This window comes from Callospermophilus lateralis, chromosome 5 (genome assembly GCF_048772815.1).
Source record: "Callospermophilus lateralis isolate mCalLat2 chromosome 5, mCalLat2.hap1, whole genome shotgun sequence".
Classification (NCBI taxonomy): domain Eukaryota; kingdom Metazoa; phylum Chordata; class Mammalia; order Rodentia; family Sciuridae; genus Callospermophilus; species Callospermophilus lateralis.
This window is the reverse complement of record NC_135309.1, coordinates 71,884,006-71,909,435: the sequence shown is the minus strand read 5'-3', so window position 1 is coordinate 71,909,435 and position 25,430 is coordinate 71,884,006. Positions and strand designations below refer to the sequence as shown.

Sequence of the window (25,430 nt, the reverse complement as noted above, 5' to 3'; positions counted from 1 at the left end):
GCAGCAATGGGCTGATAGTCTGATATTATTTCCCTCACCTGTTTCTGATATACACATCTTATTAAGGCAATGTGATTGTTAAATGCAGATGTCCAGGACTTAGGATGTAGCTCAGTGGTAGAGTGCTTGCCTAGCATGAGCAGGAATCTGGGTTCAATTCCTAGCACTGCAAAAAATAACTAAATAAATAAATAAAATGCATTTGTCCCTAAAAAGAGACTGGCCTTCCTTAGGCTTTTAGATTGGTCACTGGAAAAATGGTTGTGACCAAAGGGATATGAGGTTGTGTTAATTCATTTTGGAAATCTTTGAAAATTCAGGATACAATTATGATCAATTTCTCAACATATTTCTTTCAGGTTAAGTTTTATATTAAAACAATGTTTTTCTTTGAACATACACTTATCTCTCTTATGTACAACCAACCCTTTCAGACAAAATCTCTGAGACTCAAATATACAATTATAGTTATTATTGAAATTTATAAAGTTGTGATTGCTGAGTGAGAAAAACTGATTTTGTAACAATGGAGAAAACATCTAGCACCTGCAGAGGAGTAAGGAGTGGCTATGGTATTAATGATCTCTGTTTTTCAGAATTGCTCCTGGAAGCTTTGCCCAATTCATGGAAATGATCTGTGCTGACATTACAAGCTGCAGCAATGCTCTGAACTCAAATGGACTGCTGAGTCTACACTCACACATGACTGTGAGAACTGACTCTGAGACAGCATCAGAACAATTTCAAATGTCACCTATACTCTTAAGGTGGATGAACTGATATCATAGACAAGAAAGACTTTGTGGAAGTGACTGTCTCAAGCAGTCCATCTCAAACCAGGGACTGAACTGTTATTCAGACTGAATTGAGAATCCTAGAGCGAGAGGATCCACAGTGGAAGACCACATTGGAGATATTCTTATCTTACTTCCTAACTAATACATGTATCCTGCTTTGATTTTAGGGACAAATGCATTTTATTTATTTATAAATAACAAGAATTTACAAGTGAAATTTATTTTGCTCAGAATCCTCTATCCCTGGGAGAGAATGCTGAACTCAAAGAATTTACAAGTGCCCTTGCACTTGTAAATTCTTCATTTCTAGGGGTACTATAAAAGCTCCCTGGGGTTGAATTTCTTATATGGGTACTCTGAGTATCATTATATTGCCTCAACCCTATAGGGCATTTAAATTAGCTTCAATTCAATAGCTAGAGTTGTGCTGTATCTCAGTTGATGCCTTAGTCCAGGTTTTTTAAAAAAAAGGGTAATATACAAATCTAAGGAGGATGACACCTTAAGTCTTAAGATAGACCTGTATGGTTAATGGTAATTGTTTTAACTGGACAAATCTAGGATCTGTGGTGGACATTACTGAGGCCAATATTGCAGGTTAGTCTTACCCTGATATTCAAGGTCCTACTGATAATAATTTTGTTGTAAAGACACCTTGGCCAAAGGGTCAAATGAGAGAGCAGAAAAAAATAATATTGCAGGCCTAGGACTGTTTTACTTAGAAAGGCCTATTTGCATGGTTGGCCCTTGGCTGGCACTTGGAACTTGGATTTGGAGAATGTTTTGATCATATCATAACTGATAAGGGTAACTTACTATGCCTGAACTACATATTCAACATGGATTCTGCTGAACACCTACTTTCCTTCTTGGAGTCTGCAATTTTACTACATGCTAAGCACCTGTATGATCACTCAATAAAAACCCTGGATTCCTAGGTTCCGGAAAGCTTCCATGGCAAATAAAAATTCACATGTGTTTTTACAATTGATACAGGGGGAATTAAGCATATCATGTATAACTCCAACAGAACAGAACTCCTGGAAGCTTATATATTATTTCTGCTGGATCATCAAATGCATTTTTCCCTGTGCTGATTTGTTCTTTACTGTTATAAATCATAACCATGAGTATGACTGTATAATAAATCCTGTGAGTCCTTTTAGTGAATCACCAAACCTTGTAATGGTCCTCTCATCTCTGCTCTCAGCACCTGTGGTCTTTAATTGGGGAGATACCAGATGCAGGGCAATGGGGAGGAAAAGATACATATAGGGAGAAAAATCTGGGGCCTGCTGGGAAAGCCAAGACCTGGTTTTGACTGACCTGGCTTGACTGACCCCAGAGCTAGCTCAGCAAGTTTATTATATAGGTTTCATCATCAAAAGGTTAACTGTGGGAAAAATGAGACATTGGGGTCATCTTATTTTGCTCAGAATCCTCTATCCCTGGGAGAGAATGCTGAACTCAAAGCCTCAACTGATAGAGCCATGTGCCTTCAAATACAGTCACCCCTGGCTGGCATTACCATGGCAACTAGGGCATTTTGATCTGTGCCTTTGCACAGGCAGCTCCCAGTGCAAATGCAGCCACAAGAGTCAAATAGGACTCAATTTAGATCGTCACTCTCCACAAAACCTGCAGGTGATCTTATGAACCTTTGATACCAGAACTCTTTATTTGTACCCTGATCTGAGGGGTAAGATACATTATAGTAGAGACCATAAAATTTCCCTCTGCCTAATCAAGACAGTAAATAGTAAGAAATCCTTTGTGTAATAGAAACAGTATATTCAAGATTGACTCTAAGCTGATCTAGAAGGAATTCCATGAACTGCATTCTAACAGGGATTTTAGAGATTAGCACTCTTAAAATTTAATGTATGCAGAGGTGATTGCCCCCACCAGATCGTAATTCTCTTGCCCACCCCTGAAAAAAATAGGTGGATCATAGTGATGACACAGGACTGCAATATACTTAACTGAGTGAAAGCCCCAATTGCAGCTGCTATGCCAAATGTGCTATTTTTATAGAAGCAGATAAATTTTACTTTGGTACTTGGTAGGTGGCTATTTTTCTAGGGAATGTGTTTGTTCATTGTCTTAAACACTATTCATGAGTAAAATTAAAAGCAGTTAATTTACTCATCCCAGGATAGTGGAACTTATTCAATGTCTTGCTCCAGAGCTATGCTCTCTTGTTTTCTTTCATAACATATTTCACAACAACTTCAAAATTGAACACTGTAGCATATAATGACCGATCACTATATTGATGAGATTATGTTAATTGGATCTAGTGAGTAGCTGGTAGAAAGGACTTTATATGGCCTATTAGGACACATGAAAGTCAAACAGTAACAATTAGTCCCATGAATACTCCGGTGCCTATCACATTAGTAATACTTCTAGTGTCTGGGACATGTCAAGAGATGCCATCTGAGATAAAATATAAGTTGTTGTTCCTTACATCTCTTGCCACTATGAAAGAGGCACAGTATTTGGGGCTTATTTGGATTTTAGAGGCAGAATATACCATACCAGAAACTCAAAAATGCTATCAGGCTTGAGTAAGAACTAGAGTAAATAAAGAATATGCTACAGATGCAGATGATGGTACCAGCCAATTTGATGGGATCCAGCTAATCTCATGTCAACAGAAATGTCTCCAATGGATAAGGATGCTATGTGGAGTTTCTGGCACAACATAATAAGAAAGTTAAAGTATAGATCCTATAATACAGACCCATATCATCTACAAAATTAACCATCTGCATTTATAAACTGATCATGTTCCTGGGCCCTAGGTGAGACTATGGAACACCAGGGGATTATACCATCAGAGATGCCCATCATGGGCTTTACATCATCAGCTCCATTCAATCATAAGGTTAGGTAAGTATAAGAGAAATCCTTTGTGTAATAGAAACAGTATATTCAAGATTGACTCCAAGCTGATCTAGAAGGAATTCCATGAACTGGTGACACAGACTCCCATTTCACTGACCTCGATGGTACCAATGCATCTCCAAATTCACATCTACACTTACTTTCACAGGAAGATTTTCTATGACCAAATGACAGGGGAGAAAAGATCTTTGCCCCAGTTCACAGATGATTGATATACATGTTGACTCAAACCAAAAATGTTTAACTGCCAAATCATAGGCCTACCAAAGGTTAATCCTAAAGGACAATGGTGAAGGGGAATCATCCAAGTAAGCAGAGATGTAAGCAGTGTACTTTGTAACCCACATTTAATAAAAAGAGAAGCACCCTGCATAGACAGCTAAGCAGGGGCACATGATTGGCTCATTGGTCCAGCACCTGAAAGAAACATAATTATTGTTAAAGGCAAGAAAATTGGGAAATAAATATATGGAAGATTCAGAAAGTGTGAAAAAACAAAATCACAACTCACATCAATGCTCACAGAGAATTCTATCAAAGGACAGGTCTTCAGCAACTAGGTGGAGTGGAGTGACATTCCATTAATGTCAGTAAGTCTCTCCCTTTAACTGACTCATTGATAAGGCAAGGTTAGTCTGTGAGCAGAGAGGCCATGGGGGATGGAGATGGAGGCTTTGCATGGACACAATAGCATGGACTCCTTCTCTTACCAGTCCTGATATGAATGCCAGCAGAAGAAAGCTGACTCCACAATATCAGTCCTTGAGGAAACCAGACTGACACCAAATGGCAGGTTGATTACATCAGACCTCTCCCATTCTGAAGAGCAGTTATTCATCCTTACTAGTATAATATCTGAGTTAGAAGGTATTTTTCTTCTCTTATTGTAATGCCTCTGTCAGAAATATCATCCAAAAACTTACAGAATTATAATCTATCACATGATATCCTATAAAACATTGCTTAAGACTGAGAGCTCCATTTGGGGGAAAAATATACAAATAATTAAATGAGACAACAGATACATGACCAAGAGATTCACAAATTTGCCATGTACCACCATCACCTCCAGAAGTAACCAGCCTAATAACTTATGATATGAGCTATCAAATGGGCATTAATTTCAGATATCATCCTGAAAGGATCAGAGTGCTGTCTACTAAGATGTAGGATAGAAGCTGAACGAATAACTCTGCTCCAAGAAGCTAAATCCATGTGTCCATGAACTGAGTGATAGAATTATCCCCTCTCACTAATGCTTTCACTGATCTGATTGCAACATTTTTGCTTCCCATTCATAAAATCATTAGGCTTTGATGAATTTAATTCAGATTTATCTGGCTACCACCTGGTCACATTCGTCTGTTCATATCAACCATGCAATCAGGCAATGAGAATAACTGTTGAAATTATAGTGAAAATTTACTATGGAGGATATTGGGTTAATAATGACATAATTGGTACAAGCAAGATTCACTAACCTATCTCTGGGTGTTTCCCTTGTTGATGGTAAATGGGCAACTACAGTAACCACAGTCTGGAATGAACCATACAACTAAGGTCTTTAATCCCTCAGGGATGAATCTCTTCTCATTAAGCAAAAATATTGCACCTGGCAAAATTAGACATTCAAAACTGATGGTTCAGTTGGGAGATGATGACTATTGATTTTGGCCTCAGGTCCAGTGATGTAGTAATTACCATTGCTTATCTCACTAATCCTCTTAATATTAAGTCATTTTGGAAATTGTACTTGGTTGTACCATAAAAGGAATTTAATGGATTGGATTTATTCTTCTTTTGGTGGAAGATATTTTTCTCATACACACACACACACACACACACACACACACACAAATGGAGGCACACATTGTAGTATGGAAGATTGACAAATGGAGAGCATGAACTGGGCCTTCAATGATGCAGTAGATATATTATATCAGATACTTCTTATACCCCATTTGAACCCATTCACGCTTACCTATCTCATATGTCAGCCAGCTTCGTGTGGGCACTAACAAATTTCACTCAGGTGCAACCTGGGAACACTTTTTGCTTCATAACTGTGCTTCAAGTCTTTAGACACACCCAAAATTCCTTCTGTTGAAACTAATAGATGTCATGTAGCCCTGTTCAGCACCCACATGTGCACAATCATAGTTAAGTAGTTAATGACTGTGAACTAAAATTTTGATCAATAGAAGGTGAAGACGAAAAATAAAAGTTTCCCTATCTCCCCTTTCCCAACTAACTTTCTTCAAATGGAATATACAGTCTTCTTGGAGAATTTGGATTAAAAAATCAGTTGTAATTGATAATAGCCAATCCAATATTAGATCCTCAAATTGACTCTTTCTCTTCCTGTTCCACTCTCCTGGTCCCTAACATGTTTTTTATAAATGTACTCCCTAATAAATTAGAAGCACATAAACTTTTTGCTTTATCCTTTGGGAGTGAAGTCAGCCTAAAACGCATTCATTTTCTATAATAAAAAGAGATATGTAACATATTAATAAAATAACTGTCATGATACACAAAAATTAATTTAAAAATGGTTATCTATAGAAGATGAAGTGTCTGGTATTGATGAAGAGATGGAAAATATGCCTGATGTTATAGATTAGAGAGGTCAAAAATAGACTTACATATATATGGAACATGTGAAAATTGTACAAATAGCAAGTCAGATTGTCTAATGCTTCTCAGGATGCTATAACAAAATGCCACATACTGGATGGCTTGAACAACAAAAGTTTATTTTTCACAATTCTGAAAGCTGAAAATCCAAGATCAACATGCCAGTAGATTCAGGTCTTGGTCTTCCAGACTTGCAGAGGATTGCCTCCTCAGTAGCTGCATCATCCAGAAAGAAAAGGAAACTCTGGTATCCCTTCATCTTTTTGTAAGGGCACTAATTTCTCATAGGGACTACACCCTTATGACTCATCTAAACCTGATTACATTCCAATGACCCCATCTCCTAATGCCATCACATTGAAGTTGAAGGTGTCAACATATGAATAATGAGGGAGATATTTAGCCCATACAGATCAATGGGGAAAAGAGGAAATGTTCAATTAAAGTAGTTATCATACAGAAAAAGATTTAACTGGATCACTACTTCACACCATCATTTATAAATAATTTCTAATAAATTTAAATGTCCAAAAACAAATTTTAAAGCTCTTAATGGGAAAAGGGTAAATATATTTTAGACCTTGAGGTAAAAATATATGCCTTTAGAGACACTAACTACAGAATAAAGAATTGATAAATGTGACTGTATTAAAATTAAGAGCTTTGATTTATCAAAAGAAGAAAAAGATAAGGTTCAAACCAGGAAAAGATACAACACACACACACACACACACACACACACACACACACGTGCACGCATGCACGTGTGCGCGCTGAAAACAATTAGTATCAAGAATATAATGAGAATTCTAAGCCAATGTAAACAAAATAATAGAAAAGTGATAAAAATATGAATAGACATTTCAGAGAAGAAATACATATCATCAATAAGAATTTGAAAAGATGTTCAACATTTTTTGCTGTAATCAGAAGAAAAAATCAATACCAGGACAACATACACAGTCATTTGGAAAAAAATTAAAAGCCTGATAATACCAGATATTGAAAAGGATGTCGATCCAAGAGATTCACGGTTTATATATCCTAAGTAAGAGTGATAATCAGGGTGCTGAGTGGTGGTGCATATCTGTAATCCCAGTGGCATGAGAGGCTGAGGAAGAGGATGAGTCATAAGGTAAAGCCAGCCTCAAAAACATAGCAGACCTTAAGCAATTTAGCAAGACCCTGACTCAAAATAAAAACCAAAAAGAAGTGGGGATGTGGCTCAGTGGCTAAGTGCCCCTGGTTTCAATCCCTGGTACCAAAAAAGAAAAGTGATAATCAGAGTAAGTACTCTGGAAAATAGTTGCTTGGTCATTATCTTTGATGTTCAGATTAAGTTTACCCCTAGATAAACACTGAGGAGCTCCAGAATTTCTACTCTTAGTTATACATATATCCAAAAGAAACTCTTGCACATTTACATCAGAAGACACACCTACTTAAGAATATATATTGACAGTATACACAGAGCAAAAGTCCAAAAATAATAATGTAAATAACCATCAGCTGAATGAATAAATTGTCACATTCCATTCATAAGATGGAATACTTTACAGTGTTCAGAATAAATGAACTATAAAAGCACCACAAGATTATTGGTGTAAGTAAAATATACATATACAATAGTTAAATATATACATATTTAACTAAATAGATATATTCACAGAGAAATTATATTGGATAAGTAATAATTTTTTAAAAGTCATATTGATGAATGATCAGAGTCTATCAAATAAATTCTATGAACCTGAGATCCAGCATGTTAAAAATCAAAAAGAGTAAATGTTGTAAGTATAAAGCACACAGAATCACAGAAGAAGTATTCTTACAAAAAATGCTTAACCTCAACCAAGCCTTAAAGACTTCTCTCACAAAAATCCCAGAACCCAGGAGCCTTCCTATCTACTTTGGCTGCTTGAACTGAACAGAAACAACCCCAAGGTTTGGATATAGATGGGGGTCTTGTCAAGGCATCTTGGCATGGTGGTGCCTGTAATCCCAGCTACAGGGGAGACTGTGGCAGGAAGATTGCAAGTTCCAAGCCAGTCTTGGCAATTTAGCAAAACCCTGTCTCAAAATAAATAGTAGAAAAGAACCATGCCAGTTCACTTTGACACCTAATGGCAAAGCAAACAGGGGAAGCCAACATAAAAATAAGAGAATAGAAAAATAATCACTGGTGTGTTCTAAAATTCTCTAAGGCACTTATCTTAAAGCAGCAACGGGCTCCCATGTAGCCAGACTTGGAACTGATGAATAAGCCTGCTGTACTGCCTCTTCCTGACTAAATGGGTACCTAAATCCAAGAAAGAACCCATTTGTGGTACTGAGATGGGAAAGGGGTTTTTGGACAATATCACTATGAAGCTACTTCAAGAATCCCTAGCACTGAAAAGATAAAGACATCATTTCTCCAAAGGATAAAAGGTGCATTTCCCTTCAGCATCAAAGTGTCAATTGTAAATCAGTGGGCAGACACATATGGAGGGATGCTTCAGTTAATATCTGCTTAAAGTCCAGGCTGCTGAGAAGAACCCAGTGAAACTTCTCTAGGCTGGTGTCAAAATATTATATACACAACTATCTGGTTGTAGAAGAAAATACCTTTTCTGGGAACATTTTCACACAGAGAATAAGTATAGTTGGTAAGAGACCAATTTCCTTTTTTTCTCTCCAGTTCTGGGGATTGAATTCAGGGGCACTGTACAATAAGCTAGATTCCCAGTTCTTTTCTACTATTTATTTTGAGACAGGGTTTTGCTAAATTGCCAAGACTGGCCTGAAACTTGCAATCTTCCTGCCACAGCCTCCTCTGTATCTGGGATTACAGGTACCACCATGCCAAGAAAGAAACCAATATTCTACAAAACTACTTACCTACCTGTGAAATTTTGCATTTCAGCACTCAGACTAAAGTCAGTAATACAAAGCCATTGAGACTGTAGAAAACAGAGAACATCAGTACTGATGAGTTCCACCAACCTCAAAGAGATCAGGAAACAGTAAAATCATCTTTCACCTTTTAAAAATATGGACAAAGGGTCTCATTTAAGTGCTGTCACTAGGAGGAAGCTGAAAATGCTGTAAACAGTGGAGGTCACAAAGCAAGGCAATAACTATATAATAATCCCAACACTGAAATAATTTGCCTTTTTTGGTACCAGGGATTGAACCAAGGAGGGCTTAACAATTGAGCCACATCCACATCCCTTTTTTATATTTTATCCGGAAACAAGGTCTTGCTGAGTTGCTTAGGGCCTCACTAAGTTGTTGAGGCTGGCTTTGAAACTTGTAATGCTCCTGCTTCAGCCTCCTGAACCACTGGGATTACAGGTGTGAACCACTGCACTGGGATGAAATAATTTACTTTCTATAATGGTTCTCAGAGAATTCTTGTGGGCCACTCCACATAAGTCTGAAGAGATCAGAAAGACCAGAAAATTATCGGCTGAAAACAGGGATTTCAAAGTCAGGAGCTGATCAAGTTGAAAACACAGGTCCAGAACAGAGGGATAATTGATCAAAAATCTCCAGGGCTTGGGAATCTATCTTAATGGCAGAGCACTTTCCTAGCATGCATGCTCAAGGACCTTGAACTCAATTCCCAATACCAAAATAAAATGAAATAAAAATTGCCAGTGACTATTTTATGTACATAAAAACTTCCTGGAAGTAATGATTACTCCTCCTTAGATGCCAGGGTCAGAAGAAAAAGAACATACTTTTCTTCCAATCAATTCATAAAGAAAATGAGGCTTGATGCTCCACTGCCATTTATGATACTTCTAAGATATCACACATACTTAAGTAGTACAGCTCAGTATCCAGTGAAACCTGGAACAGAGAATGAACTTGTAGGTAAAAATCACAAAACCATTGGAAGAGGAAGACCATATGGCTCTGGCAGTAGACCTAATAACAGAAAATATTTTTCAAAGTTCAGGGGTAAACCATTCTATGTGGAAGTAAATTTTAATATAAAGCTAGGCATCAGAAAAAATGATTTGACCAATTTCAATCTTAGAAACAAATATCATGGCACTAATTTAAGAAACAAAAAGGCATAGTACAAAAATAACTAAGGACTCCTTAATTTCAGAGCTTCAATTACTGATTTTACACACACACACACACACACACACACACACACACACACCACAGTTGGGATCCTACATTTTTTTCTTCTAAGATTTATTCTTGAATATTACTCTTATAATTGTAGAACAAGCATCTAAACCATCAGATTCTTGAGGTCAGAAAGCAGATATTATTAGTGTCTAAATACCAAGAGCTCAACAGAGCATATTATAAATGTTCAGATTTTAAAATTTTATGTATATAATTGAATAACAGAAACTCAAATTTCTTTAAACACACTATTTCAAGTTACCACATTTTGTTTAACATTCAGATTTGGAATGATTCAAGTATTAAATCACAAATTAAGCAAGTAGAATGGGAAAATTTTTTTTCTTCACTCCCACTGACTCTTAATTCTTTTCATATTATTTCTATTGAAGGTATTTGATTAAATCTTTTGGGTTTGTTTGTTTGTTTGTTTGTTGGTACTGGGAATTGAACTTAGGGGCACTCAACCTCTCAACCACATCCCTGGCCCTATTTTGTATTTTATTTAGAGACAGAGTCTCACTGAATTTCTTAGTGCCTCACCATTGCTGAGGCTGGCTTTGAACTCAGGATCCTCCTTCCTCAGACTCCAAGCCACTGGGATTACAAGCATGCCCCACTGCGCCCAGCCTGATTAAATCTTTTTTTTTTTTTTTTTTGAGAGAGAGAGAGAGAGAGAGAAGAGAGTCTTGGATTTCAACAACTATTCTTTGGACATATGGTGTAAGAGACAATTTTTTAATATTTATTTTTCAGTTTTCGGTGGACACAACATCTTTATTTTATTTTATGTTGTGCTGAGGATCGAACCCAGTGCCCTGTGCATGCCAGGCAAGTGTGGTACCACTTGAGCCACATCCCAAGCCCTGATTAAATCTTTTTTAGAGGCTATGAACTTTTGAAAATTTTTAAAAATTTTATCTATTTATTTATTTTTATGTGGTGTTGAGAATTAAACCCAGTGGCTCACAGATGCTAGATAAGTGCTCTACCACTGAACCACAACCTCAGCCCTAGCCTAAATCTTTAATGGATGATATGTGAGAAGGTCAACTGGCACTGATCTAACTTAGACTAGCTCATGTGTGTCAGGCAGGGGCACTGTGGACCCTGAAATTGGCTACTTCCTGCAGAAAAACAGTTCTATTTTCTACCTTTAATCCAGACTGCTCAGGTAAAGCACCATTCAGTAGTTACTGAATTTTTAGGTAGGAAACATATAACTTAAATATATGAATAACTTAAAACATTCTGCCAACAATCATTGATGTACATAGTATGAACTATTATTGAGACAGAACACTTCCTTTCAGCTTTATAGGTGATTAAGAAGATTAAGAACACTTGTTGGGGATGGAGATGTGGCTCAAGCTGTGGCACACTCGCCTGGCATGCGTGCAGCCTGGGTTCGATCCTCAGCACCACATACAAACAAAGATGTTGTGTCTAAAAAATAAATATTAAAAAATTCTCTCTCTCCCTCTCTCACTCTCTCTTTAAAAAAAAAAGAACACTTGTTATTGAGAGAGATACTTGGTTTTGAAGCAGCACAAATTGATGAAACTTAGTTCAGTGGTGACAAGAATGACCTACTTACCCATATGTCCAGAGAATAGTTGTTGAAATCCAAGCCTGTGGGAATCAAATGAACTATGATTTTGAGGGTAGTTTGTACTCTTTAGGTGGAGGGTTATTAATTTCTTAGGGGGGGTTGTCAGTGCATATGTACATACATATGGCATAATTTAATAAAATTTCTTTTCTTATGTTTCATTTCTTTATATATTCACCCCATATACAGTCATTAAAAGGCAGTGACCTGGGGCTGGGGCTGTAGCTCAGTGGTAAAGTGCTTGCCTTGAAAGTGTGAGGCACTAGGTTCGATCCTTAGCACCACATAAAAATAAATAAAGATACTGTATGTTCATCTACAACTAAATAAATATTTTAAAAAAGAAAATGGGTGCCTTGATTTATTTTAAAAAAAAAAGGCAGTAACCGCAGTACCAAATTAGATGGCTCTAACACTGACAGTATGGCAATAAGTTATGGGTCCCAAGGTAAACTTCAAGAATGGATCATCCCTGACATTACTTACTATGGAATTAAAACACTAAGTTCTCTCTAGTTCTTCTTGAGAGGAGATAACTTCAACTGGGAGTACAGTCACTCTTAACACCAAGTGGGAAAAAAAGTTTCTCTTGCTTTGGCATTTTCTGTTCCCTGGAAGAGGTTCTGGCTGGTGGAGGCAGAGATAACAGTGAATGACCCAAAATGAACCAACAATCTCTAAATGGGTTAACAGAATACCCTGAATTCTACCCAGGCCAGGACTCAGAGACTGACCAGAAGCTAAGAACTGTTTTCATTTACATGAATCTTCATCAAATAACAGAAGTATAGTCATGTTCTTTCTTATTCTAAATCCTGGTCTTTGGGAGGGGAGAAGGGAAGTGGGTATAGAGGAAGGCCATGGTGCTTCACAAAGGCCTAGTATTCTAGGCCACACCTGACAATATCATCACACTGCAGAATGTAATCCCACTTTGAAAATGGATGACACTATTTTGGGAACTGAGGAGAAAATATAGATGCCTACTCTGAAATTTTAACTGAAGAATGTGGAAGCCACACCAGTAAGCAGGTACATTGTCCACTTAAAAATCTAAATGGTTATTTTGCTTCTCAATTACAATATAATGACTTTCTTTTAAAAAATTTTTTTAGTTGTAGTTGGACACAATACCTGTATTTTATTTGTTATTTCCTTTTATGTGGTGCTGAGGATAAAATTCAGGGCCTTGCATGTGCTAGGCCCGTACTCTACTTCGAAGCAACAACCCCAGCCCCAACATATAATGACTTTCTAAAAACTGCCTACTGTGGTGTATGTGTTAAGCATATTTTAAGAGCCCCTCCATTTTCAATGGATAAAACAATCATTTACATTCAAGAAACATGATCAAGTCTGGGTGTTCTAAGTGACATCTGAGACTAAATATGTAACCAACTTACATTTCACTCAAAACACATAGTCATCCAAGCTGTATGTATACATAAACAGGTTTATGCAAACGTCCTGATGAAAGTATACTTAGTCTTTCAGATGAGGTACATAAAGCTAAGGGCTCAGCCTGTATATCCCACCAAGGGCAAGAGCAGCAACTTTTCTATTTTAATACAATTGTGGGCAGAAATCATGTTGTTTAAAATAGAGATCCTTTCATAATACTTAAGATTTAGAGTAGAGAAAGAGAAGACAAAACCAAAATTCCCACACAGTCAAAAACAATTTCATGTCAGTCTTATAGTCTGAAAAAAACCTTAAGAAGAATGGCAGTCCCCAAACTCATATACTAGGATCCAGGTTCACCAAGACATTTCATTATGCTTCGAAGTTGCTCATCATGGTTTTCCTGCTGTATTCATAGGCCAAAAATAGTGCACCATTGGAAGGGAATGCTCGAATCATGGTAGCTTTCAGTCCTGAATATAAGGCTAGTACTCCCTCGTTTCTCACGATATTTAACAAGGTTCCAATAAATCCTGCCTGTTTTCCATACATGGAAAGAACCTGAATTCTGGATTTAATACAATCCACTGGGAATACAACAAGCCAGAGGCAGATTCCAGCAACTCCACCACTTAACATCAAAGGGACAGGGCCTAGTTCATTCTTTGGTCTCCCTGATGCAAAAAAAGATCTGCTCAGTTCATACCCACCGAAGAAGAAGAAATAGCCCATTACTTCCTGAAGTAGAGTGCTTGAGAGACCATGGTATAAACCTAAGACACCATCCTTCTTAAGGATACTCTTCACGACAGACCAAATTGTGTTATGGCTTTTTACTATCTTTCCTGACAACTCCATTTCATACATGGTCTGCAGCCGGCACTTCACAAGCTCAGTGGGGCAAAGGACCAGGGCAGCAATCGCAGAGGCAAAGGAACCGGCAGTTGCAGTCTGCAGATCATTCAGTTCTGCCTGCTTGTCCAAGCCAACCACTTTTCGAACAAACTGTTGACTAAAGCCGTAGCACATGAAGAGGACAGAGCTCTGGGAGACTTGGGCCATCAGTGCTGGGCAGGTTCCCCTGTAGAAGCCCCGGATACCCACTTGGTTGTATGTCTTTCGGAAGCAGTCTCTGAGGCCCGTGTACAGGCCAGGGAATGTTTGCATCTTCACTTTCATTGTGTCAAAGGGCTGCCCAGTCAGTACACACGCTGTACCCCCTGCCGCCCCGGCTGTGAGGTCGATGGCAGCCTGGATGCTGGGGCTGGACTTCATGTTTGTCCACTCAACTGCGGGTCTCGGTGGAAGGCAACTCTCTGGAACACAGGACCCGGGGCCCACATTCGCCTGCGCCCAGGACCTGGGGTGTCTCCGCCGCCGGCCGCCGGCTCTCACGCAGCGCAGGGGTAGGCCGCTAAACCTCGCCAGTGAGCCGCCTGCAGCCCTCCCCGCTCCCAAGTAACCCCCGGCCGGTGGCCTCGCGCTGCTCGCAAGCGCACAGGCAGGAGGCGGGGCCCTAGCAGGCACCCGCCTGCGCAGTGCGGAAAAGCTGCGCAGAAAAGCTTTCCCAGGGCTGGTGTGAAGCTCCGGGAAGAGCACGTGCTGAATTTGCACAGGGGCCTGAGTTCAAACCTCAGCAACCTACACACACACACACACACACACACAAAAAAAAAAAAAAAAAAAAAAACCTTTCCTCTTTAGCCAGACTCCCCAGACTTTCTTACTACACACAGGGGGAAAAAAATTAGAGATGCAATTTTAAGAAAAAGTTTTACAGAAAAGACCAACTATTGGGGGCTCCCGGTTACTATATGAAAATAAGTGGCTGTTTTTATTGGAAAACCCACAGTCAGCCGCTTCCAGCACTTCACTCTAGTGGGAGGGAGAGAGGCTGGGATGGAAATCTGTGTTCAGCAGATGCAATACTTTGGAGATAAAAACAAAATCTAAGGGGCATAAAGTTTGTGAAAATGAGTCTCTTTTGTTTAGAAAGATTTCCTTGTGTGATTATCCATGGCTATCAATTATGATTTAAAGTGAGGCACCAAATGGCCCAAGGACAATTTGTCAACAGATAGTTTTCATTGTAGTAAATGGTGACCTGGCGGGTGGTGCACGCCTGTAATCCCAGCGACTGGGGAGGCTGAGGCAGGAGGATCAGGAGTTCAAAGGCAGCCTTGGCAATGGTGAGGCGCTGAGATATTCAGTGAGACCCTGTCAGTGGTCTAACAAACAAAAATGGTAACCTGGCTTTTTCTTGGGAGAATGCCCAAATGTCAGTATTTGGAGTTCTTTTCTCTGGGACCGTGTTTCTTCAGTGATAATCTTCCAATCCTGACCGTGTGGGGCAGGAGGAGAATTGGGGTGGGTAGACTATATTCCTAGATGTAACAGTGCTCCACTTTATGCTTCAAATATAGCCCTTGCTGCTCTGCCACTGCAACTGATTTTTAAAGTGGACATGTGTCTTTTTCTTCTCCTTCCAACCCCCCTAATCTCAGGGGAAACACATTACCTTCCTTCCCCATTCTAGGCAGATCTATCTGTCCTGGAGTGTACACCCACCATAGGAATGAACTAATCCAGAGTTGGTAATGATACCAAAAGATCTCAGAAATTATTATCTCCCAAATTAACAAGTGAATTACAACTACAACAGAGAATACATGGAATGTAGCCCTGAATCACCTCTTTAAAAGCCCCTTTTTCCTCCTGATGGGCAGTTTCACAGTCTTTGGGACTGGAGTCTCCTGTGTTTCTCCTTGGCTAGCAAAGCAACAAACCTTTTTCCTTTTTCTCAAATTTGTGTTCTGGTTATTGGATTGGCATAGGGACAAGAAACCAGCTTTCAGCAACAAATTTGGCACCTTAGATGGGACCTGAGATTATTATACAATCTTGAAGTTGATTTTGTCTGTCAAGGATCAAGTATACGAAAGAGATTCTGTATGTATAGGCATGCATGCAGTTGCATGATAAGGGGTCTGAACCATCAGGAACGAAGTTGAAGGTGCCAAAAGGCACTGCTTCTGGTGTGCTAGGATAGCAGGATACCAGAAGAAAGGGTTGAAATGATTTAATATTTTAAACCTAGTGCTGGCGCTCCCAGCACCATTTCTCAGTTTGGCCTCAGGCAGCTGTAGATAATCTCACTGTGGGTCAAGGACACCAGGCCTAAACTGGAAAAAAATTCTAGAAATCTGCCTGGGCTGTAGAAAAATGGCCAAAGAGAACCTGGCCTCTGCTCTGCCTTCCAGCCCCTTTTGCCCCTGGTGGGTGGAGGCTAATGACAACAAAGATGTGGCAGTAGATTCTAAAGCACAGTCAGTTTATGAGCTGGGGACAGGAATAGTCTCCCCTTTTAAGATCTGACAGGACACCTCATTTGGCCATGGGATATCCATCACTGGGGAAAAGCCATTCTTGCTATAATAGTATTCCATCAAACTAATATGCCTGAGGAGATTGGCAAAATAAATAAATAACTGCACACAGAAAAGGAAAAAAAAAGGCCAACCTGTATTTTGTAGTTAGCCTCTGCAAAGGGGTCTTAAAGGAATCCTAAAGAAAAAAATGAAAAGGGCCTCCTCCATTGCATATCAATATGCCTAGTATAAGAGAAAGACCCAAAAGAAGCCTCTGGGTACAATTGACAGCGGGTGGGGAGACTCACTTAAAGTTGATGGCATCATGATAATGGTGAGGCAGACAGGTCAGTCTCAAAAATATCTTGTGTTCCAACCCCATAAATGCAACCTGGGAATTTTTGAATATGCCAGATTGTCTGATCTCTCTCCTGGAATGAAATTTGCTGTGTAAATTACATGCACAGATAACATTCATAAGGACTATTTGAGAATATGAATTTAAGAAACGATCCAAAACTAGAAAAGGTAAAAGAGAGTTATAGATATGGAAATATTTTAGTATGGAAATTAGAAGTTACAAGAAATGTGTCTGGATGAGAAAGTATTTTGTCTGGTAAAGCAATATTCTTGTGCTAAAGTCCCAGATAACAGAAAAAACTAAGGTGTAAAATTGTGAATAAGTAAGTCCTAAAAGGTTTGTGGAAGGTAAATCTCAAAAGTTTGTGTTTGTGATTAAGTTAGCTATAATTAGCACAGTCAGTTAAAATTATTTGATCTTTAATGTACTCATATGAAGCAAAGTCTGAAACATGAATCTGCTCCTATCTATCAAGTTATGTAGTTCATCAGCAAGATAACTAATAAGTGGACTCTTTTATATATTGTATGTGACATAGAAGGGGCACACTGTCATTTGAAGACCTGTCTTATATCTGTTTACTTAGAGTAAGTCAATTTCTGATCATTAAAGTTGTTTCATAAATGTATAAGAGATTTAAAAGGCTATCCTTTTATTTTTGCTAGTCCTGCTAACCCTGTGATTTGTTACCATACACTCTGAATTCTAAATTGTACTTTAAAAGTTAAACTTAGGGGATGGGGTTGTGGCTCCAGTGGTAGAGCGCTTGCCTCGCACGTGAGAAACCCTGGGTTCGATCCTCAGCACCACATAAAAATAAATAAACAAAATAAAGATATTGTGTCCATGTATAACTAAAAAAGTATTTTAAAAAGTTAAACTTGGTTACATGTAAAGCTTAGGGAAGAATATTTTACCAAGTTGATGTTCTCTAAGCTAAAATTATGTGTAGCAAGATTCTCAGATTTGTATAAAATTTTTAAAAAATTGTTTGTATTTATTCATATCAGTTGATGTTTTATAGCTGTATGAAGTAACCTGTTGTAAGTTATATACAATGTTATATCACTCTTCACACTGGAATTGGAATTTAAATGCATTTTCAAAGATAATAAGAACCTGATTTGTTTAAAGGTGACATGGTAAAACATGAAAATATTCTGCTACCTTTTCCACAAAAGGGAAGTTAAAAGCTCTCTTAGCCTTTGTTTGATTCATTTTGAAATGCAATGCTGTATTGTGTTATTTGTGAAAAGCCCCACCTTACCTGAAATAAGGCTCTGCCTTCCACCTTATTCCATGTTAGAATGGCTCCAAAATAGACTAGACTTCAGTGCATTTAAATTTGTGTTCAAAAGATTGATTTTTGTTGTAAAGATTACTGTGATCTTAAACAGGGAATATAATGCATAACTAAGTAAAAGTTCAAGATTATAAAAGTAATTTTTCTTGGTTCATAGCTATTACACAACAGTTATAAACTTTATAACTGTTGTTGCCTGTTAGTGTTTTGCAGATATACTGTTTCAAAAGCAAAACACAACCTGAGTTAATTTGAAATAATAAGCCATCATCTACAAAATAGATAGTATATAATGCTGACTTCCAGTACTAATACTAATCCCAATTAAATGAAAGGGGTAACTATAAAAGTATGAATATTGAAGTTATAACCTGTTATTCCCTCTTCAAGACTGGTGAAACTGACTTGCTAGGTGTTTAAAACCAAAAACTTGGAGACCAAAGGCAAGGAAGTAAAAGAGCCAAGGAAAAAGCAGCCAACATTTTGGCTCTTGTCCTCTAAGATCAGCCAGGACCTAGAGAATGATGAGACCCCTCTCTGGGCCCTGCAACTCTGGTGATCTACTCATCTTCTGATCAGGAAGACTGAGAGGACCTTAGAGAACAGGAAGCCAGTCAGTGCACATTCTGCAAAGAAGAGGGTCATTGGAGATGAAAATGTTGCTTCCAAGAGAAGCCACCTATGGTCAGCCAGATACTGACCATTCTGGCAGGTGGCACCACTGGTAGAGGAGAGCTAAAGGAGCCAAGAAGTTTCACACATGTCCCCAAGAGTGATCTCTGAGGAATCTCAGCTGACTCTTAAAGAGTAGATAGAAACAAGGTCAGTTTTGACCAACTTGGTCTTAAACACCTGGCAGGAAAGCATAGCCTTAGCATAGTCCTACATGAACATTTAAAGGGAAAAACAATGGTTTATTTAAGTGAAACTTAAGATGAACACTTGTGTCAGTCCTACCAAAAGTAAATATAGCTGGAGGCTATAAAGGAAGGGTTCTTGTGTGAGAGTGCCTCATAATGATGATCACAAAGGATTCTAGAGTCACAAGTTTATCCTGAGTTAATTTGAGCCTGATCTCATAAACTTACAAATCTTCTTAACTTTCTATATTGATAAAATTGACTGTTTTTCACTGATATGATTATGAGTTACTGTCTTCAGGGTTTTCAGAGACTGGCTGAAATACTAAAAATACTTTTGTGCTAAAGCTTATGAAAAAGTAATGCTTTGCTGTCTTGTTTGTTGTTATCAGGATCCCTGCTCTATGTATGACTTGTCCAGTCACTGCCTATCTGCTACTGTGGACCTCTGGATTGCTCTGATGCTGAATGCCCTTGACTATACACCCCTCACTTGATGGAGAATAAGGACTTTGAGTTACTAACCCCAACTTCACCCCCTTTCATCAAGAAGCAGTTTGGAGATGTCATCACCCATTTTTCCATAGAGATGGAATGTAGAAATTGACATGGGAAAATATAACATTGGTCCACTTTATGCTTTGAATGTAGCCCTTGCTGCTCTGCCACTGCAACTGAATTTTTAAATGGACATATTATTTCCCTTCCTCTCATCTCAGATGAAACAGGGTAACCATTCTTCCCCATCCTAGACAGAATTCTGTCCTTGAGTACACACCCACTGCCGCAGTCTGGCTGGGCACAAATCACAAGCCACTCACAGCTTTGTAGATTCAAACAGCAACTCTTTATTCCTGAACTCACACCGGCCTTCTACAAACACGTTCTGGGGAAATCCACATTCTCTGCCCAAATCCACACCCATAGGGCTTCTGTCTCCCAAATATATTCTGAATCCTGTGAGAACTCAAGGGGAACTCAGGCAGCAGGATACGCCCTATTCTAAACGGGGAACGCCCTAAACTCGGATTATGCTAAACCAGGAACGCCCTAAACACAGATTCGCCCTGGTCCTTGAGCAAGGTCACCTTACATGCAATGTCGCTGCAAAATGTCCTATTTCCATGAGTCCTTCCACTAAAGAAACATGGGGGTACGCTGGCAAGGAAATTGTCATACCTACTTGGCTGATGGCTCCCAGCATCTCCCCCCTTCTGATTAATTAAACAACAAGTAATGTGGCTTAAGGACCGTGCCTGGTAGGTTGTCCAATTCAACATATGGTTCTTACCCGTCATCGGAAAACTGACCACTAGGCGTCAGCCTCCTGTCTTAGGTTGATACCACTGCAACTGGATCATACCCATCACTGACTACCGGTCCAGCATACAGTCATACTTGTGGATAGGTCTATGCACCAGTGGCGGGGTGAGGTTCTTTGCCTCACCTCTGTTGGCCCCCAAATTTGGCCTTGGTGCCAGTGGGGGAGTGAGGTTAATGTGGCTTAAGGACGGTGCCTGATAGGTTGTCCAATTCAACATATGGTTCTTACCCGTCATCGGAAAAGTGACCTTTAGGCGTCAGCCTCCTTTAACTGCTTCACTGTTTTAAAATCTAAAGCACAGTGAATTCGCTGCCCTCCTACCTGTTCAAGTACAGGGCATGCTAATCTTTGAGGTCCTGTCTCAGGATCCCATTTATCAACTACGGGGTTTGAGGGCCACTCAGCTGTCTCTATCGGTGGGGCTGTTGGTTGAATTACGCCCTCTTGTGATAAAACAGAGTTAGTAACAGCCTCCTGTTGTGGCCTTTTTCCTAACAACCCCTTTTCCTTTAAATTTTCTTCCTCTGTCTGACTAGCTCGAGAGGCCTTCTCTTTTGCTTGATCTAAAATGTCTTTCTCCATATTCTGAACCTCTAACAATTTACTTAACATCTTTTCAGTTTGTTTTAATCTACTATAAAGATAACGCAACCCAATAAGATAACACAAAACAAAACCGAAACTGAATGAAACAAAAACGGAATAAAAAATCGTTGTATCAATTTTCTCTTCCTCAGGGCCAACAAACTTCAAGCCTTTAGTCAACCATTTTTTCCAGTTTGCCTGAGAAATTTCTAGGGATAGGCAGCTTGAAAGAAAAACAAAATAAATCAAAAGAACACATTGTTTTTTGAAATGGTCACCCATTCTCTTGCCTTCCCTCAGGGGCGAGCAATTTCACTTACCCCCAAGCTTCAGGCGTTCCGCGTACGAGCCACCAGATGCCGCAGTCTGGCTGGGCACAAATCACGAGCCACTCACAGCTTTGTAGATTCAAACAGCAACTCTTTATTCCCGAACTCACACCGGCCTTCTACAAACACGTTCTGGGGAAATCCACGTTCTCTGCCCAAATCCACACCTATAGGGCTTCTGTCTCCCAAATATATTCTGAATCCCGTGAGAACTCAAGGGGAACTCAGGCAGCAGGATACGCCCTATTCTAAACGGGGAACGCCCTAAACTCGGATTATGCTAAACCGGGAACACCCTAAACACGGATCCGCCCTGGACCCTGAGCAAGGTCACCTTACATGCAATGTCACTGCAAAATGTCCTATTTCCATGAGTCCTTCCACTAAAGAAACATGGGGGTACGCTGGCAAGGAAATTGTCATACCTACTTGGCTGATGGCTCCCAGCAACCCACCATAGAAATGAAGTACTCCAGACTTTGGGGATGGTACCAGAAGATCTCAGAAATGACTATCTCCCAAATTAACAAGTGAATTACAACCCCAGCAGAGAACATGTGGAATTGTAGCCTTTGAATCATCTCTTTAAAACCTCCTATTCCTGCTGATGGGCAGAATCACAGCCTCTGGGATAGGTGTCCCCTATTTTCTCCTTTACTTGCAAAGCAATAAACCTTCTTTTTCCTTTTTCTCAAAACTGTCCTTGTTTTTGAACTGGCATCAGGGGAAAAGACCAAGCTTTCAGCAATGTAGATAATGGTTTAATAACAAGGGAAGGATAATATCCCTGCAGTAACCATATAGACTTTTCTTTATTCCTTTCTCAGATGCTTGTGCACCCGTCTTTATGTGTGCCTGTGTTTCCTGATTTTAGGCTTTCCTTGATTCGATTTTTTTTCAGAAAATAAACTTTTCATCCTCTGTGGGATAGGGGGGTAAATAGGGATCTTGGATCTCCTTAGCTCTGAGCATAAACTTCATTGAATCTCATGTCTCTAGCCTCACACCTTCATAACTTCCCTGGAATCTTCTGTTTGAAAATATATTGTCTCTCACAGGTACTATATAAAATGGATTTTTCTGTAGTGCAATTTCTTTGATGTCTGAATTCATTTAACTTTTTTCTCTCTGTTTTGGCATTCTGAAAATGTGTTTACATCTCTCATTTGCTATTATTTCATATCCTGTTCTCTTTGTCCTTGTGTTACTAAAATCTTGGTCCTTGTCCCCAATGCCAATCCAATAATGGGGATATAATCCAATAATTTGAGAAAAAAGAAAATGCATTGCTTTGCTAAAAAAGAAGAACTATGGGGGATTGATGCAGGTAACCTCATTTTTGATTGACCATGCATTTAAACCATAAAAAACACACAAAACATCTAAATAGTTATTAAGTACTGACTACATTCAACGCACTGAGTTAGCCTCTGAATTATTTGGTAATAAGTACCAAAAAGTAGCAGAAAATCTCCCTTTAAAGCCTCCTGAAGAATAAAAGTAAAAAAAAATACAAATGCCTGATGAAATAAACAACTATATATTCACTGAGTAATTTAGAAATATTTTTGGCTGCTAGCCATACACCTTAAAATAAAAGGAGATCATTATCATGTTTATCATAGACAAATAAAAAAAGTCCAAGGCATTTTAAGTCCAGTGACATGCCATGTTTTGCATTACCACCTCATTATGGAGAGAGCCTAAAACATAAAATTAAATTAGCTACTGTAGAGGTGTTAATCTCAGTGGCACTTCTTTTTTTTTTTTTTTTGGTGGTACTAGGGATTGAACCCAGTATTTCTTGACCACTGAGCCACATCCCCAACACCTTTTATTTTTTGAGAAAGGGTTTCACTATGTTGCTTAGGGCCTCACCAAGTAGCTGAAGCTGGCTTTTGTGGAAAAAAAACACTTTTTTTACTTGTAAATGGACATAATACCTATATTTTATTTTATTTTTATTTGTTTGTTTGTTTACTTAATGCAGTGCTAAGAATCAAATCCAGTGCTTCACATGTACTAGGAAATTGCTTTCCCACTGAGCTACTACCCTGGCCCTGAGGCTGGCTGGCTTTGAACTTGCAATCCTCTCTGTCTTCTGAGCCACTAGGATTACAGACATGAGTTACCACACCTGAGCTCTTGGTGGCATTTTAAAAATATTTTACATCTTTTCTTTTCCTTGCAAATAAAAGACTTAAGTATCATATTGTTCTTTCTTTCTTCTCTCTCTCTCTCTCTCTCTCTCTCTCTCTCTCTCTCTGTAAGGGGGATTGAACCCAGGGGCATTTAACCACAGAGCCCACATCCCTAGCCTTTTCTTGTATTTTATGTAGAGACAGGGTCTGGCTGAGTTGCTTAGGATCTTGCTAATTTGCAAAGGCTAGTTTTGAATTTGCAATCCTCCTGCCTCAGCTTCCCAAGCCACTGGGATTACAAGTGTGTGCTACCGTACCTGGCTATGTTGATATTTCATCTGCTTTGGCCACATAAACAGTTATCTGCAATCTCTGCTTTGGATCCCTATAGCCTACAGTTTAGGATGCACATATATCACCAGTTTCTAAACACCATTTTTTCCACTGTGTCTCTCTGATCAAGAACACACAGATGCTCCAAGTGATACCAATATCAAATATTATATCTTGACCTGAAAAGCTAAAGTCCTTTCTTCTATCCATTCATTTCACCTACTTTTTCTATTTAACTTAGCTTATTTTTAATAAACTTTACATACATATATTACTTATGTATTTACATATAATTAATCACCCCCAAACTTAATGGCATTAAAAAACAATAAACATTTATATCACATAGTTCCTCTGGGTCCAAAATTCCAGAGCAGTTTCTCTTGAATGGGAGATTTTATTTCAGACCACTCTTACACTTCATCCTACTTCTAAGCAGCAAAATACCTGTGTCAGTTATCTCCTACTAAATAAGAGATTACTCAAAAATGAAGTGATATAAAATAATAACCATTTAGAACTCACAGTTTCTGTGGGTTGGAAATTCAGATGAATAAAGAAAATGTGACATATATATACTCAGCAATAAAGAAGAATGAAATTATGGCATTTGTCAGTAAGTGAATGAAATTGGAGACTATCATGCTAAGTGAAATAAGGCAGACCCAGAAAGTCAAAGGTTCAATGTTTAGCTAGGTATTTCTCTTTTTTATTAGTTCTTTTTAGTTGTACCTAGTATTAGGATTTATTTTTATGTAACTATAACAGCATGGAATATAATTTGCTCTAATTTAGTCCCCTTCTACCCGTCCCCTTCTTTCCTCTGTTCCCTTCCTTTTACTGATTTTTCTGCTATTAATATTCTTTTTAAAATTAGTGCCTTGCAAATATATATCAAGGTGTGATTCACTGTGGTATATTCATATATGTACATAAGAAAGTTAGGTTAGATCCATTCCACTATTCTTCCCTTTTCTTGTTCCTCCTCCCTGCCCATCAATCCCTTTCCTCTTCTGATCTGTTTCCATTTTGATGAAATTCTCCCACACCTTTTCTTTCTTTCTTTCCCCCCTTTTTTCCTCCTTATTTTGGATTAGTTTTCATAAAGCAAAGAAAACATTCAACCTTTGACTTTCTGGGTCTGCCTTATTTCACTTAGCATGATAGTCTCCAATTTCATTCACTTACTGACAAATGCCATCACTTCATTCTTCTTTATTGCTGAGTATATATGTCACATTTTCTTTATTCATCTGTTAATGGGCACCTAGGTTTGTTGCATGGCTTGACTACTGTGAATTGTGCTGCCATAAATATTGATGTGGTTGCATCCCTATA

At 38.7% G+C, this 25,430-nt stretch overlaps 1 protein-coding gene across 1 annotated transcript; it reads right to left on the bottom strand.

The window, feature by feature from the left end:
• Window positions 1-13,860: 13,860 nt before the first annotated feature.
• On the bottom strand, window positions 13,861-14,763 carry LOC143399238 (mitochondrial ornithine transporter 2-like). The gene has a single exon (XM_076855954.2). The coding sequence runs from the start codon at window positions 14,761-14,763 to the stop codon at window positions 13,861-13,863; it is 903 nt and encodes a 300-aa protein (XP_076712069.1).
• Window positions 14,764-25,430: the final 10,667 nt, after the last annotated feature.